The sequence below is a fragment of the Watersipora subatra genome, chromosome 1 (genome assembly GCF_963576615.1).
Source record: "Watersipora subatra chromosome 1, tzWatSuba1.1, whole genome shotgun sequence".
NCBI lineage: Eukaryota > Metazoa > Bryozoa > Gymnolaemata > Cheilostomatida > Watersiporidae > Watersipora > Watersipora subatra.
The window spans coordinates 17,288,681-17,305,875 of NC_088708.1; the positions used below are offsets into that span (position 1 = coordinate 17,288,681).

The 17,195-nt window shown below is 34.3% G+C and overlaps 2 protein-coding genes across 2 annotated transcripts in view; one reads left to right on the forward strand and one right to left on the reverse strand.

Moving 5' to 3' along the window:
* The window catches only part of LOC137393129 (integrator complex subunit 6 homolog), a 13,861-nt gene extending 8,255 nt beyond the window's left edge, over positions 1–5,606 (forward strand). Inside the window, exon 6 of the mRNA XM_068079554.1 lies at positions 4,866–5,606. Coding sequence (XP_067935655.1) covers positions 4,866–4,969 — 104 coding nt within the window. The 3' untranslated portion in view covers positions 4,970–5,606. The remainder of the gene's footprint in view (positions 1–4,865) is intronic.
* A 602-nt stretch (positions 5,607–6,208) lies between these two features.
* On the reverse strand, positions 6,209–7,473 carry LOC137393138 (uncharacterized). The gene is made up of 4 exons (XM_068079564.1): positions 7,384–7,473; positions 7,127–7,253; positions 6,816–6,841; positions 6,209–6,646 (listed from the first exon to the last, which is right to left on the reverse strand). The coding sequence occupies exons 1-4, from the start codon at positions 7,471–7,473 to the stop codon at positions 6,401–6,403; spliced, it is 489 nt and encodes a 162-aa protein (XP_067935665.1). The 3' UTR covers positions 6,209–6,400.
* Positions 7,474–17,195: the final 9,722 nt, after the last annotated feature.

Sequence of the window (17,195 nt, forward strand, 5' to 3'; positions counted from 1 at the left end):
GCAGCCATGGTTATTGCTCAAGCTTTACTTAATACTGCCTGCATGAGAGCCGAGGTGATTTGGGTCAGTCATTCACAAGAGGCTTCATTCCTGCGTATAGCATAGTAGGTGGGCAGCCATCGGCGTGTCCGAGAGCTTGTATGTGCTGCCAGGGGCCGAATGCATCTTTTGATCATCAGTCTTACTGATATTTGTCGAAGAGAGTTTTATCTTCAAACGATAATACTGTCTATTGCCTGGTGGAAAATCAAATTTGGCTAACGGATAATGCAAGGAAATAGGTGCCCACGTCAGCAACATGCTCTTTGACTGCTGCCGCTGCCTCATGCTATGCTCTATGACTGGTTAGGGAGTTAAACTGTCTGACAGTATTGACAGCAGCTTGAACAATAAAATGGTGGTTGGGTGACGATGCTCTTCTTCTACTCTACATAGTCCAGATATATGTGCATTGTACGCTCATTTTCCACTATGCTTATTTCTTACTGCGTTTATTTCAGGGACATCTTCTGTTTGCTGTTTCATAATAAGGTGGAGAGACATTAGCCTAGCCGTAAGACAGCCCAGCCACTTGTGTTAGTAATTATTCAGAGATGGCTGGCTATAGGTTGTTTGAGCTACCAAAGTACGACAGGTTACATGAATTCGATGTGACTTGACTATGCCTTTTAGAATAATGCTTTGTCTTTTAGTGAGTTATCATGTCTTTGATGGAAATATTTAGGATTATCTCCACACTTCATGCACTTATGAATTTGTTTTTGTGTGATAGTTGGCAGGTTTTACATATCTATCTTGCGCAAAGTGATTGTGAAAAATTGTGTCAAGGATTGAAAATGGTTTATTTTACAAATCAAGACCAACACATTGACTAAATTTGCTGCTAGTGTAATTTGTATTTAGCCATTAGATTCTACCTGTTAGACACTGTATTGCATCTAAGACTTTTTGCTGTTTAACACATAATTTACTGCTAAGCAGAATAGTACAAAAACATTCGAAACATTTGCTAAACAAGAGATCTCATCAACTTGGGAGCAATTTCAGCAGTATTTGATCAAATACAAATATGAGGCTGTTTATTCTTACAATTTCCTTAAAAGGGGTCACTATTAAATGTAAAGAGCTGGTACTTTTCATGCAACAATTCATTCAAACTAATTCGGCCAATTTGTGAGGCATTATAAATATCTTTGCCATTTTCTTCAAGTCAGGTTGTGGTTATAACAAAATTTTGTATCAGCCTTTCAAACAGAAAAGAGGTCAGCAAATTTTCTAAGCTTATTCGGTCCAGTTTTGCATTAAGTAGTTTCACAGAAATGAGAAATGTTTGAAATCTTAGCGTTTGAAGGTGAATATCATCAAGATTTATATTGCGCTTAAATGTTACTTCTCTAGCGACAAATAATTCTCTCATAAGCACTTAACAATATGAGTTCTTTAAAATTTGTGTTTCTGCTTTTTGGATTTCTTCCTTACTGAAAATGCTTCAAATGGCAATGAAGTTCACTCTAAACTACTTCCAATGGATAAACCTGTTCTTTTTTGTTGATATGGTTATTGCAGATAATCAGCGATCTTGTGTGACAAATGTGTGTAAAAGATCAGTGCGATTGCCAAATACATTTGTCAGCCAGATTGCAAGTGCACTGTTTGTTTTCTTTGAATATAATTTAGGCTTATTTACATAGCTGAATATGTTAAGCCGCTGCAACATAATTTTTAAGCTTTTAGCACCTACATGTATATTGTATAAATTATTCACTCAGACAAATTCAACAAAAAATAATATTTAGCGGTGAACCATGCGTGTATCACTATAGTCATTCAAGGTTGAGGGCTCTGTGTGCTAACAGCTGTGACCCAAATGAGACAACTAGGAACTAAGTCTAAATGAAGCGATTTAACCCATTTTGTCCTTTCTGCTAAAATGTCCTCAGATTTTCTACTTTCCTTAGAAACCATGCGATGTGTGCCATGGGGTGGCATTAACATAGAGCAGAGCGAGTACATTTTAATCAGTTGCTCTGGACACAAGTTTAGTAAGACCAATAAAAATCTCTATGCCTTGAAAAGTGTGTCATAGTCACAGGTTTTTGTAGATATCAGGATTTGCTATCAAAATGTTTATTCTATTATTTATACCTAATGGCCCGAGTTTTATCAGTAAGATTTTTAAACTTTGGTGCGTGTCCTACATGAGTGCAGTGTACCAACCGGCTTTTAGCAACTAAGTACTCTAGGAAACTAGACCCTCATCTTCAAAAGACTATGCTAAAAACATATTTGTAAAATTTGATTTTCAGTTGTTTATTATTCATCTGTTATTTTTTCATACCAAGTTCTCCAGTATTAGTTTTGACATACAGTTATAGACATATTTTACACTGTATAATGTATGCTCCATAGGCATGGCTGTTTTATGTTGTTCGTGTTTTTTCAAAGCACTCCTGTCGTAAATGAAATACCAGGTGACAGGTTGGACTAGTGTATGAAAAAGTCATTAACAATGAATGACCTGCGATTGCTTGCGATGAGTCGACATCATACATAGTTTTAGTGGACTAGGTTGCTCACTCGGTATCTTCAGTTTGGAGCACTACTAGCATAGACATTGATAGAGAAAATGAAGGTCAGAAAGAGTCACATGACGATTGCTCGTGACAATATTGCGATAAGTACATCAATCAAACTGGTGTACTAGTCAATTCATGACAACATGCTTTTCCAATCAGCACACAATTTTCTGTGACACTTGGCTCTCAGCACACAGCTTTCATCCATATCTAATGGTTCTAGGCCGGCACAGGGCTGCTTTGATTTTTCATTGTCCTCAGACATACCGAAAGGTACTAGCACTATTTGCTTTCTCACTGTGCCAATGACAACATACTCCTGCCACCGTTATAAAACAAATATGGTCAAATGAGCAAACATTTACAAATACATAGTTTTGAGGTTCACCTGCTGAAATGCAGCTGTTGTTGACAAGAGTAGTACTCCTGCTCTTATTCAGCTTCCTCTAATCACAGGTTACAAAAAGTTCAGCAACATTATTAGCAAACAACTATTACTGTTGTGTGCTAATTTTATAAAAGATAAAGGTTATTATTGTATGGTATATTTTGGGAGTTTTCTTCCCACATTGTAGCTTATATTAGTAACACTCTACGCGCGACGTATGGTGTAAATGTTAAGCAATTAAGGTCTAATTAATGTGTATATGAGCAATGCAGCTATAGATGCTAACCTCTTCAAATATGTGCAAGTCTTATGCAGGAAATTTTAACATAGCAAAGTTTTCATCAATTACTGTACATAAATTACTCATGATAAAATAAAACAATAAAATGAAGCAAGGTTGATTTCAGCTCAATTTTATAACAATGTATTTGTACTCCATGTTTTAAATATACTGTTGCTAAGAAGTAATCTTAGAGGTTTAATTAAATAAAAGGAACCTCCGTAGCAAATGAGTAAAAGATTCTCAAGAATGAAGTAAATCACTACAATGTACTCATCTTTAGAAAAGTGAGATTGTTGAAAGGTACTTATAACAGCAACTACATGTGTTGCATTTATTTTCAGAAACTGGTGCATAGCACACTTGCATCATTATGTCACTGCTCTTGGATTGGAAAGATAAGACTGCTGTTTTTAAATATGGTTTCAAAGCCTGTTTCTAGCAAACGTAAATCAAGAAGAATTCATTAGCCAATGTCCATCGCCAAACTTGGTTGACTCGTCCAAAAGATCTACTTTTCTAAAACATAAATTGAGATCAACCTCTATCAATCAACTTTATTACTTCTCGCTTTAAGCATTAACAAAGGTCGAAGCTATGCCAAGGTTGGTAGCATAGGTTATAAAATGTCGAGTATGCGCAAGGTTATTTTCTTTTATGATGTTATCATAAGAACGTTTTTGTTACAAATTCTAACTGCCATATTTCATAGATTGTTACCATATAAATGGTTTAGCAACTTTCGGATCAGTCTTTGGGTCAAAATTTCACCATGCGTAGTATTTTCATGCCAGGATCAATATTCAAAGTTATATCATGTCAAATGTATCAACCTGTATCTTCTTGATTCGTGCTGTTGTAAAGGTGATTATAACTATATTTTTACTATCAAATTTTTGCCGTGGGCAGTAATAGTAATGAGTTATATCTAATGGAGTCTAATACCATTCTTGAGCTTTTAAAGTATTCTAAATGGGCCTGTCATCATTTATTCACTTCATGCAACTTATTTCAAAAATGGAACGATGACTTGCTCTTCCGTGGCATCCTTCTGCCAAATCAACAGGTCTAATTAAGCTATATTGAGCAGTGTAAACATGGGTGCTGCAACAATACATGTAGAATTAGGAGTTGTCTTCTTATAAATAGACAATTTCTATTTGTAGTTGATCAGTTTGATCTAGATTAGAATGAATTGCACCATTAATATCGGGATGTCACGTTCGAGCTAATAGGCTTGCTTGTTGGTCTGTGTGGGCTGTGAAAGTGGTAAGCCGCTTATTGAGCTAATGCAAGCTTGTTTCGTGTCCTCAGCTGTCACTGTTTGCTCTTTCAAGTTGAATTGTTGCTAGGCTATTTATCATTTTCCTGGCAGCAGGTCATATATGCGATATTTTAAGTAGCTTGGGAATTGCCTGGAGCAATTAATGACAGAATATCAAATTTATTGTAGTACTCATCGAAGACCAATCTATCAAACCCACAAATGTTGTCTTACGCTATATTGTTCTCTTGACATGAGACACACACTGAGCAGCAGCTTTTGTAACACCATTTTAATGTCACCAGATTTGTTCCCTTTTCGTTCTTAAGCTAACACTCATTGTATGGACTTTTGCAGAGAGGTTTTTACAGTTACAATATATGGAGCATCTGGTAGCTTCAGCATCTAGGTCATCGTCTCCTGCTGCATTAGGAAGAGCTCGCGCTGAACAGCGTGATTGACATTTAGCAGTTGCCTCAAATGAAATACTGCTTTGTTAGCCTTGGTTTCCAACTGACTCACACAAGGTATCCTTCACCTCACCCATCAGAAAATATGCTTATAGACATGCAAGTGTGTTTAATTACTTCACGCAAGGCTGGTGTTTGACTGGCAAGCAAAAGGAGGATAGCCTAAGCTGCTGGGTAACAATTGATTTGTATTATATGTTGCCTTTTATTTCTGTATAGCTTTGTTGAATTTTGGCTGAAGCTCACTCTGTGTGGTGCAATAGTATGCAATTTGGGTGCTCAATACAGCTGATTGTTTTTGTTTTGGACATACACACAACTATGTTTTCAGGTAGGTAAAATGGAGAGACTAAGAATGTGTCATGACACCTAACATGTTTCTGATTGTATATATGCCTTTATTTTTTCATGAATATGTGGGATTTGTTTTCATTTTCATAGTCAAAGAAATTGAATCACTTTTGTAGAGTTACTGTTAGTAATGTTTTTGGTTCGCTACATTTGTAATCACATTGTTTCTAAGACAAATCACAACATTATTTTTGTATTGCATCACTGGTAGAGTTGCAGAGTTTATTCTATGTATATTATATGTATACCTATATATCAGATGTGCATTCTTGTCGTACCACTCGCTGGAATGTTTAGTGATATAGTGAGACACTGTCAGATACGAATCCATAGTATAGCAGATTCGCTCAGGGATTGCTGCTACAGGCACATGCAATTACATGTATTTGTATTCAAATGTATGTGCCATACAGTTTGTGAGTTTTACAACCTGTTCAAATTTTGAGCATTCTTGCAGTGACTGTTTGACAATTTTTTAAATTGTATATGCAGCATAGTGTCAATGCTTTTAGGGACTTGCTAAAACTGAGATTAGATACCATAAGCTAATATCTAATTGTTAGAATGAATTTAAATTCTTCCATTGACGCCGCCGTTGCTTTGATCCAGATTTTTTACCACATTAGTTTTCTAAATAACGCTGCTACTATCTACAGTCTAGCAATGTGAGCCGCGCTATCATTATATTATGAGCACACCAGAGTTATATTTTCTTATTGATATCAATAAAGTTCTGTACACAAGACCTCAAACCATTAGACATTGTAATGAGTTTTGAAGCTCGCAAGAGAATTTAGGACATTGGGTACTTACTTTAGTTAACAATCTCAGCAGTTTAGCACACATTGTCAACAAGTTTGCTGTCGTAACAGGTTCGTCCTAGCAACTCTTCAAGGGATGTATAAAATGTATCATACCTGTGCTATGATTAAGCTCGTACACAGTTATGTATAATTAAAAGTGATGATATGTATATCGTGATATAGTTTTTCATATATACAAAAACTATATATATAGGACTATCAAATAGGTTGAAAATTTGCGCAGGACTGTGGCTGAGCTAACCTGTTGTTAAACTAATTTGATAGTTTGGAGCAGTTTCCTAGTAGAAGCGGGGCGCAAAGTGTATGCAGTGGCATTGGCGTGTCTGGTTATTGGCGGTACAGGAGTGGTGGTTGTGGTTGGTGTGAGTGAACCATCTGTCTGTATGCAGATGTAGATAACAGATGTTATACACTGAGTCCATATAACCATATAGATGAAGAAAAGAAACCATAACTTTTCTTCAGCTAGATGTGACTTTCTGTACCACCAAACCTGTAACAAATTTTATTTGCTTTAGTACTTGAACGTCTATTTTGAAAGCATAGTTTCCTTGGTACTGTATTGTAAATTGTAAAATAATCTTCATCAGAGCCTGCTGATCGTGCAAATCATCTGAGCATGCTTTAGATTAGTTTTGCATAAGATTGGGCAGAATACTTACATGGACCACAGCAATTAAATTCGTAACTAAAATACAAACAGAGTATGCTGTGAACAGACGCAAAGTAGCCTATAACTTTACAAAGAAAACAATAAAGTGAGGAGATATTACAGCTTGTCAAATTTGTAGCGTTAGTATGCTTAATCATGTCAAAACAATTTAAAATCATTAGTTGCAAGCCAATGCAGAGACACAATAGAAGCTATACAAAACTTCTTTATTTTAGCAAATGTAAACTTGATATATATATTTCTAAGAGCTACTACTACGTTTAACTGTAAGGTAATTTATATATTAGAAACTTTACTCACGAGCTATGTTCAGAAGCGCAAGGAAATCCGTTGAATCAGCCTTGGTCGAACCCACTACAGCGCAAACGACAATGCTAATTGCAGCAACGAAGAAGGTCAAAAAGCCGCATAGTTTGTTGGCTTTTCCCTACAAAGCCCACATATTGGCAATAACAGTAGAACAAAGGGCTAGATGAACCGATCTGATCTTTTCTATCAGCAACAAGTTATATTTCTAGCCTCAGTAATTTTTTTTAATTAACACTTGAGTAACTTACCCATAGTAAACTACGACTGTGATATATTGGTGTAACGGAAGGAGAGGTGTTTTGAGGAGCATACAAGTCGCTATCGTTAGTGTCGGCCATTTTAGTTTGAAACCACGTGATTTTGGGAAATCCCAATGCGTGAATAACAACTCAGTTTTGTCATAGATATCTAAACAGAATTTCCTATAATTTTAGTCATGTATTTTGTAGACTTAGAGAAAAAAAATTTTATAGTGTGTAATATTATGTATATGTTTCATTACTATAGATTAACTAAATGCTATAGCCTGAGTTTAAAAAGCGGTGATTATAAATTAATTTCAATGTTCATGCATAGTTGTCTCAATTATTGAAGCTTCATGAGAAATGGTGGCTCAATATTTTGGCTTTCATACTCTAAAATTAAAAAGCTCACTCTGTTATTGTGAAACACGTTAATTTCATTGAACAAGGGTAACTTGAAGTCGTAACTGTTGTGGTGAGTCATTCGTAGATAAATCCTATCCACAATATTCTACAATGGTAAAGTGAGTTTAATATTCATTAACTTTAATTAATTAGAGTTGATTAAAATAAAAAATACTGAAGTGGCATGATGTAATGTGTTAACACATTACATAATATTTTATTGTATTGCCCAGAGAAATCATATGGCACTATTTAGTACTTTGTTTTGTTCTTAATGAGATTTATTTGTTAAATTATCATAAAAATAAGTTGTGGCGCATTAGAGTATGTTAAATTTATTAAAAAACAGGCTTTATGTGTTGGGGAAAAAACTCGTAAAAAGCTATCTATATCTTCTTTAAATCTGTAGAATCACAAGATTAATTACATGTTAGCGTATCTATTAGATAAACTGTTTTGCATGTTTTTATATTGCATTCATTAACTTTGAGATTATAGTAAACGTGTAGAAACATTTTAGGATCATAGTTCTGTTTAGTAAAGTTGCTGCTGTAAAAATATTCATTTTCTTTCATCTGTATCAAGTTGGCCTTGTTTAGGTTTGCAGTATGTTAGTATATAGTAGGTTTAACACTAATCCTGTTGTACATGTATATCTTTTGTGTACATTCTAGATAGTCATATGCATGAGTAAACATAGACAATAGTGTAGCTGTTGGTTTACAATATGCTCAATTGATTGTCTATTTAAAAAAGAATGCATCAATTAACAATCACAATCTTTTGTATTTTATCTCTACCACGACCTTATAGGTTGGAGTTGTCTCTTCCTAACAATTTAGATAGCTCCGGTCATCAGCAAAGAGTGTAAAGCTTGCTAGAGTTGGTGCATCGTTGCGAAAAAAAAACTTGTTGAATGACTGGTATGTACTAAGGATCAAAGATAGCATGATGACATGAAAATGTTCTTCATCTTCCTCTGAGGATAAGATGTCATTTTAATCGAGTCTTACCCGGAGTGAGGGTCCAATTTTACAGTGTATCAAGTTAAGAAATGGTATCAAATTGAAACACTAAGCAATTTTCCTTTTGAATGAACATCTGTGTGCAAACTACAACAAAAATTGTCTAACTGATCCTGATCTGAACATCAATTCTTTGTCCGTTTAATTGATGAACTACAAAAGTACATCTGTCCCGATAACATATATTCAACACTGTTGTGGCAAAGAGTAACTCCAAATAGTGAGGCATACCAAATGTTAGTTAATATTCTCCAGACTGGTGTAAAAATAGGAACGGCAGTTTTCAACGGCATTTGTGAATACGATGAGTTATGAAGGGAACAAATTTCTACCTCCTAATGTAAAGAGCAAAAGTCTGTTTTATAATATGTAGTTTTCAGTTGCGCAGAGACTTGACAAAAATATGGCTAGTTATTTATTGTAAAAGCAGTACTTTGAACAGAGACTGTTTTAATGCTGTTAATAGGTCTCATTACTGTGTTTCTTTTCCTAGAACAAACTAATTTGCATTATATTTTATGCTACTAAAATTAATTTCATCAAGGTTTGTTGAAGTTGACCAATAGCAAATCACTCTCAGAAGCATAAATCCTAGTGAGAAACTGTTCTCATATTTGCCCTTTGGTATTCCTCCAAAAGCCCTTTTCTGGGCCCACTCTTATTGAAGAGTTGTTCAACGGTTTTATTTGACTTTGTTTACTTCAATAACTCTATTCGCATAAGTCTATCTTTACTATCTCACAGCAAAAGAAGATTTAAAATAGCAGATATTGTTTTTTTTGCATTTGGAATTGATGTATATCTGTTTGATATCAGAGCATTCTGTAATAAAATTGAAATCCAAAGATTCTAATTTTCTTGCGCTGCGTCAGCAGCATCAATGTTCAAGATTGCAGGTGTCGATCTTGCTCAGCTGATTGCTGATATAATAGTCATTTAAATATAAAATCTAGTCTCTGCCATCAAACACTATTGTGAGTTCCTGTACCACTTTAAACCTAAACTGAATAACATTCACCTGATAACCACATCTAGCAGCTGCCTTTGCCCTTTGTCAGCACCCTGCAAAGCTAGCCAGTTCAACTGCCTTGGAAAGTTTTATTGCTGCGGTACGCATGACATTTTCAGTTGTTACCATATGAGCTGGACCACTTAGCAAATACTTCATAATTTGGTTGGATCAAAAGATCACTACATTGAAAAATAGGTTTTGTTAGCCGTGAATTGCTGTAATTTACAGGTTGAAATCTAGATGGCATACAATTGCAAAAAAATGGTAACATAATTTTTACATTATTTGATTTGACCTTAAATTGATTTCACAAGCTAACGCTGAAAAAAGCAAATCAAATCATGATGAAAAATAATTATATAAATAAATACAATAACAACATAAAATTCAAAAGTGTTTAAAAAAGAAACTAATGATATAAGGATGTACTAGATAAAACAATCTAGTTTATCTGTTAACAGTTCAATTGAACCGTGCTGAAAACTTTGTGTAAGGTGTTAGCAGAAAAAATATAGTCACACATGAAGTAAAATAAACCTGAATATAACAAATGATTTAATATATGATTATATGATATAATTATAAAATATAATTGGATGGCTATTGTAAGCCTTGAGATACAGTCACTTGACTTGGCTCACTATCTTTTAACTATTTAGGATATTCAACAATGGAACGCAAACAAAAACAGATTTTATCTAGAGTTCTCTATAACTGCTGAAAGATATCAACAGATTGCTGTGTCTATGAATAGTCAAGCCGCTGATCCTCATGAACCTCTTAGAGGGATCTTCAGGATCATAGTAACAATTATTACCATCATCTCCGCCGTAAGAATTTAAAACAGTATAACAATATATTTTTAAGCCACTCTAATAGTCAGCTAGAATAATATTATCAGAATGATAGTTAAGTTTTTCTGAGGCACTGTAATCATCTTTAATACATTTCCTTTAAAAGCTATGAATATTATTGCGCGCCCTGACATTATAGTAGTCAGAGCTTACGATAAGCTTCAAATCAGAGTAAGCTCGGACTCACAGTAAGTTCTGACTCACAGTAAGTTCTGACCCATAGTAAGTTCTGACTCATAGTAAGCTCTGACTCTTAGTAAGTTCTGACTCGTAGTATGTTCTGACTTTTAGTAAGTTCTGACTCGTAGTAAGCTCTGACTCATAGTGAGCTCTGACTCATAGTAAGTTCTGTCTTATAGTAAGTTCTGACCCATAGTAAACTCTGGCATATATATTTGGCTGTCAGTTGCATGCTGTTAGTAGATTTTTCTATAAGCAAACATTGCTTGACCTGAAAAAATATGTAATTGGTGCCTTTATTTATTCATGGAAAACTACGCTAAGTTTGTGAATAGGCTGTATTTAGAACTCTGGCGGCTATTTTTTGCCCATACATATCAGACATACTAAACTCAGTTCTCGACAATATTTGTAATAGTTGTGGGAACAATTTCATAGTTTTGTCTATTACAATTTGATAGCTGCCATACAAGCTGTAGATTTATACACAGTGTAATAAGTGAGTTAGTAATCCAAGTTGGAAGCGGTAGAAAAGCTAACACAGAAGTCTAAATTTTAGTAGTCAACACAGAGCTATGCGAGAATAAATAGTGGCTTACCATTGGCTATGGTCATACAGTTATGGTATCTTGTAACTTTGGCTTGCTTGTTACCATGCGCCTGATTACTGTCTCTGTTCTGTTTTGTGATCATAGTCAAGTTTCAACAGTCTGAGTAAATTTCCATTCAGGCAGGAGGCTGCGCCATGCTTGCGCTATTTGCCATGCACCGTAAGGCGATCATTTGGAGAATATTCTCTTTCACCATATCGATAAACCAGGATGAGGATTATGATGTTCTGAAGGCTGAGGGAATCAAAGCTATCACCAATAACATTGTATACGTGGCAATTGGTACAGCTTCCTTCATTTCTTTGTGTTCTTTTTGTGGATGTGGAGGAGCGGCATTGCACAAAAGAGGCATTCTTAACATGGTAAGTGGGTTAATTACAAGAGTACAAATACTCAAGATTATATTATTATATATTATACATATGGTAATAGTATACTCAAATACTCTAAGAAGGCTTTGCCTCATTCATCTTCCGTCTACTCCTTGAAATGATGTTAATACAAAATTAAAATGGGTATTAGCTATAATAAATCTATAGCTTAGAATGTTTCCCATTATATATTGTACAGGATAACCGTATACAATTACTCAACAAAAAATTTATTCAGCAAAAAAAATGATAATTGTGATGAATGTTTTGTAATATAACTTTACTGCACTTTAGACAATTTGCTCTAGAATACTGTCATACTAAAATTATAGCAGATCATATTAGGAATTACGACGTAAATAGTTTGTTGCGTAATTGGTCATTTGCTTACTAAAACAAATAGGTTTTAACAGCAAACATTTTGACTCCAGTACCCTCTTCTAGATATTATTTTAGAGTATTAAAACTGAGTTTTCCATAATCAATTGATAAGTATAACAATACTGATCACTTTGAGCTAGTGTACAGGGGGTGTACAGGTTTGCGAGTGGATTCAGTGCAATGATATAAAAATATCAAGTTGATACTAAAGTTTGTTTACAAATGATGTCACTTCCTGCATACACTGAGCAGTTTTTTTGTTGGATGCACCTACATTGTTAACAATAAGCAGGGGTTCCCCATCTTTGTACAATAATTCAACAATTAATCATTGATATTATGATCATGAAATAAAAATAAAAGTCTTGCTAATATAGTAATTTAATAAAAGAATGAAAGCTCACCAGTTGTTATTTTATGCAGTCATCAGGTTAAAATCTCATGAACACATAAAAGAAATGTGGAATTGTTTGCTCTCTACTGTAAATACAACTTGAATTAAAGCAGTTTATAAGTCTTTTATCAACTACTAAAATAGCCTAGAATAAAATTTTATTAATATTATTGTTCTTTCTACTATCATGAGTGAGCTATGAGAGCGTGTTGAAAGTTTTTACAATGCAGTATGAGACAGTTATTTATGAAGTTATGAGTATTGATAGAGACAAGTTTTTACAATGCAGTATGAGACAGTTATTTATGAAGTTATGAGTATTGGTAGAGACAAGTTTTTACAATGCAGTATGAGACAGTTATTTATGAAGTTATGAGTATTGATAGAGACAAGTTTTTACAATGCAGTATGAGACAGTTATTTATGAAGTTATGAGTATTGGTAGAGACAAGTTTTTACAATGCAGTATGAGACAGTTATTTATGAAGTTATGAGTATTGGTAGAGACAAGTTTTTATAATGCAGTATGAGACAGTTATTTATGAAGTTATGAGTATTGATAGAGACAAGTTTTTACAATGCAGTATGAGACAGTTATTAATGAAGTTATGAGTATTGACAGAGACAAGTTTTTCTTGCACTTCTGAATCGTGTCAGCATTAGCATTATGTTTTACGATCATCTTACCATCGCGTGATATTTTCAACCTCTATTCTTCTATTTCAGTACAGTGTGACTATGGGTATAGTTGCAGCAGCAACTATTGTTTTCATAGTATTAGTTGCAGCCAACCAAGATTCGGTAAGAATATATATTTTATTTTATCAAATTGACTTACATGGGTGCATACATCGTGTGCACGGTATAAATTCAACATATTCTTGGCAGCTTTTTTCACTTCATAAAAATGCATCACAGGGTGTAAAGGTGATAAGCTATAGATAAGTACAATAGCATAACACTCTTAATTCTACATGCCATTTATAACATAGAAATACCAAATGAGCTTTTTTAAAATTACTACAATATTGTGCTATCTAGTTCTTAAGATTGGTGCCATAGAAGTAATTTAATTTTCACAAGACCTATATGTACATGCACGGTATTCATGTGCTCACAAGACCTATATGTACATGCAGGATATTCATGTGCTCACAAAACCTATATGTACATACAGGATATTCATGTGCTCACGAGACCTATATGTACATGCAGGATATTCATGTGCTCACAAAACCTATATGTACATGCATGGTATTCATGTGCTCACAAAACCTATATGTACATGCAGGATATTCATGTGCTCACAAAACCTATATGTACATGCAGGATATTCATGTGCTCACAAAACCTATATGTGCATGCAGGGTATTCATGTGGTCACGAGACCTACATGTACATGCATGGTATTCACGTGCTCAGAAGACCTATATGTACATGCAGGATATTCATGCGCTCACAAAACCTATATGTACATGCAAGGTATTTTTGTGGTTATGAGACCTACATGGATATGCAGGGTTTTCTGTTTTTTAAAGATTTCAAATATCCCATAAGTATATGTAGAATTTTTTGTGTTTACAGGACCCACAAATACATTTAGAATATTCTTACGGTTTATGGGACTCACATGTAGGCGTAGTGTATACAAAACTTATTTGCATGTGCAGAGTTTTTAAACAACTCATTCGATCACATTTTGATCTTTCTTCACTTTTAAGAACTGATTTTAGCTGTTTTTTAATTGTTACTTTATTGGCAATAATTTCATTTCAAACAGAAATATTTTTTTAATTGTGCCATACCGAAATTAAAAAAGACGGCAACAATTAGTCAATCAAATTAAATAAATGGTTAATATTTTATAATATGTTGTAATAGTACCATAATACATTATAATATTGCCTATTGAAATAGAAACTTCATTTGTCTTCCTATTGATACATTGAACAACCTTATTTTGGTTTTAAGCAAACCCTTTTTTGATCATTGAATTTTTATATGGTGAGATTGGCTCAACACATGTCTCTCTGTGGCAGGAAACCTTTAAGACAATCATTTTAAAATGTATAAGGGTCGTGCTCCAGTGACTTGCCTACAAGTGACAATCACTATGTCAGGTATTTGTTAGAAATTAAAATAGTCTTTTAAATGTACTAGCTCGTAACAAATCAATCATTTAACTTTTGGAATTGTTGTCTTGTGCACCAAAAATTTAGTTGAAAGTTTACTCATTTAGGTTTTGTAAATGAAAAAAAGTAATACATAATTATAGTTTTTTATACTTTTATTTTTATTTAAGAGTTCTAGGATCACAAATGCTAATAAACTAAGTGGTTTAATAGTGTAAGCCATGAAATAATTGGTCTGTTTGTACTCATTTTCAAGCACCGACAACTCCTTTTAAAATCAGGTAACTTTGAAACAACTGGAAACACTCGCTTGTTGCTTAAAGTTTAGGCTACCTAGAAAATTGATTATATGGTGCTAAAATAAAACAGCAATCTACATGTTTTAATAAAACCGTTTTGTTTTGTCTTTGTATAAAATGCATTACTTGCTATTATTGCATGCTTGAGAACAACTAGAATTGAGAAGACAACTTCAATCAGATGTGTTTATTAGGCTATAACTGATATTGTAGGCTAAAGAGAAGATACACACTTTTGGTAATATTACCTTGGATAATGGTTTTACAGGCAAGTCAAATGGTTTAGATGACACAAGTCCAGGTGCATCTGTTACATACATGTGGCAATGGATGCAAGTTAAGGTAGCTCTTAAACAATTATCCAGCATTCTCTATAATTGTAAATTCCTTAAAATTGTAACTTCGGAGAATTGCATAGTTCAGAAAGTAAAAACTGACTACGTATATCTGCTGAACAGACCAGTTCTACAATATGTTCAAGTATGTAAAATACCTAATTTCTGTCCTGGAAATTATACTTTGTTACAGTATAATTGTTGTGGATGGCAGAGTGGTGGAGATTACAAACAAACGAAAGTATGGAACAGAACCACAAAGGTCTTCAACATCTCCCAGTTTGATCCGATAAAAGCTAACAAAATACTTACCCTTGATAATCGTGTTGCATTAATTTCAGAAGTAGGCGTCAGTAAGTTTGTTATACAAATCTTTTCTGGTTGCAATAAAAACAATAGTTTAGTTTTCAAATATATATTTCAAATAATTATATATGGTCAAATATATATCATAATATACAAAATATATGTATATTAAGCATACAGTTTGCTACGGACAAGCGCAGCAAAAGTTTATGACTGCTCATTACTTCACGTGAAATCATAGTTTTGATTTTGTCTTACAGATAGACTTGAGCTTGTAGCCTTAGTGCAATTAATTCCTGCAAGCTGTTGCCTGCTTCTTTCTTCTGATGGCAAGAATGAAGACGTGCTGGGTTCTGCTTTGCCTAAAGACTTTTCTAATCTGTTGATTCAAGATTTAACCTGCACTCATACAGGGGAAGGTTCTACAGCAGATCAGGTAAAATTAGGGCTACTTTTTACTATCACCCTAATTTGGCGGCAGCTGAAATGGAACAGGCCAATCGAAAGGTGGTTTATTAGCTATTTTTAAAAGAAACTATAAAAGGTTGCCACACACGGAAACCATAAATTTAGTGAGTCCTGTTTGCTTGCAAGTTCCTTTGCTTGAATGATAGTGTAACATAGACTAAGAGATCCTCCTAGTATTGAAGGTTGAATTTGTTTGCTATATTATAGTAGTAAAAAACTATAAAGGTTTGAGCAAGTCAATCATTATTTCATAGAGTATACTGCTACCAACAAAAAAGCACTGATGATAATCGTGCTACGCAAATGGTTTAATGAAACGTTAACTGTTTGGTAACAGACCAATTTATCAACTTTTTACAGGGCTGCTATAACGCGTTTCTGACTGTCTTCAGCAAGAATATCTACGTTATAGTGGGGACATCTATTGGAGCTACCTTTCTTCTCGTAAGTTTTTTTTGCGTACTAAAAAGAGCGGTTGTACTTTCACAAGTTATTTTGATTCCTTCAGCTTAAAACTCTAATGAATGTTCTTACGGTATGTAGCAGATACCCACTTGTAGACACAAGTCTGTTACAAGATATCATTTTTTATTTTAGCTGATTGCTTTTCATCATATTTTTCAGACCGGCATCCTTGAGCATGTTCTACATATAAGCAACTGCTTCATGCTTCGCCACGCTATGTAATGCTGTTAGAGTACTCATTGAAATTATTTTAGCTAGTAGCGATATTCTTCGCGCACAAGCTTTCGCAATACCCAACAAGTGATGAGTGGCAAGAAGAGATGGCTGGTGAAGGAGCAAATGCTTCATTTGATGCTCTAGCTGGGCCTGAAACACCCGAGCCACTCAATATTAATGTTGTGAATGCTGATGATGGTGGCAGATGTAAGTTATAGTAGCTGGATGTACATGTAACTATTCAAGGTATAGATAAGTGTACAGGTAGCTATTCAATGTCACTAATAGGTGTACAGATAGCTATTCAATGTCACTAATAGGTGTGCAGATAGCTATTCAATGTCACTAATAGGTGTACATATAG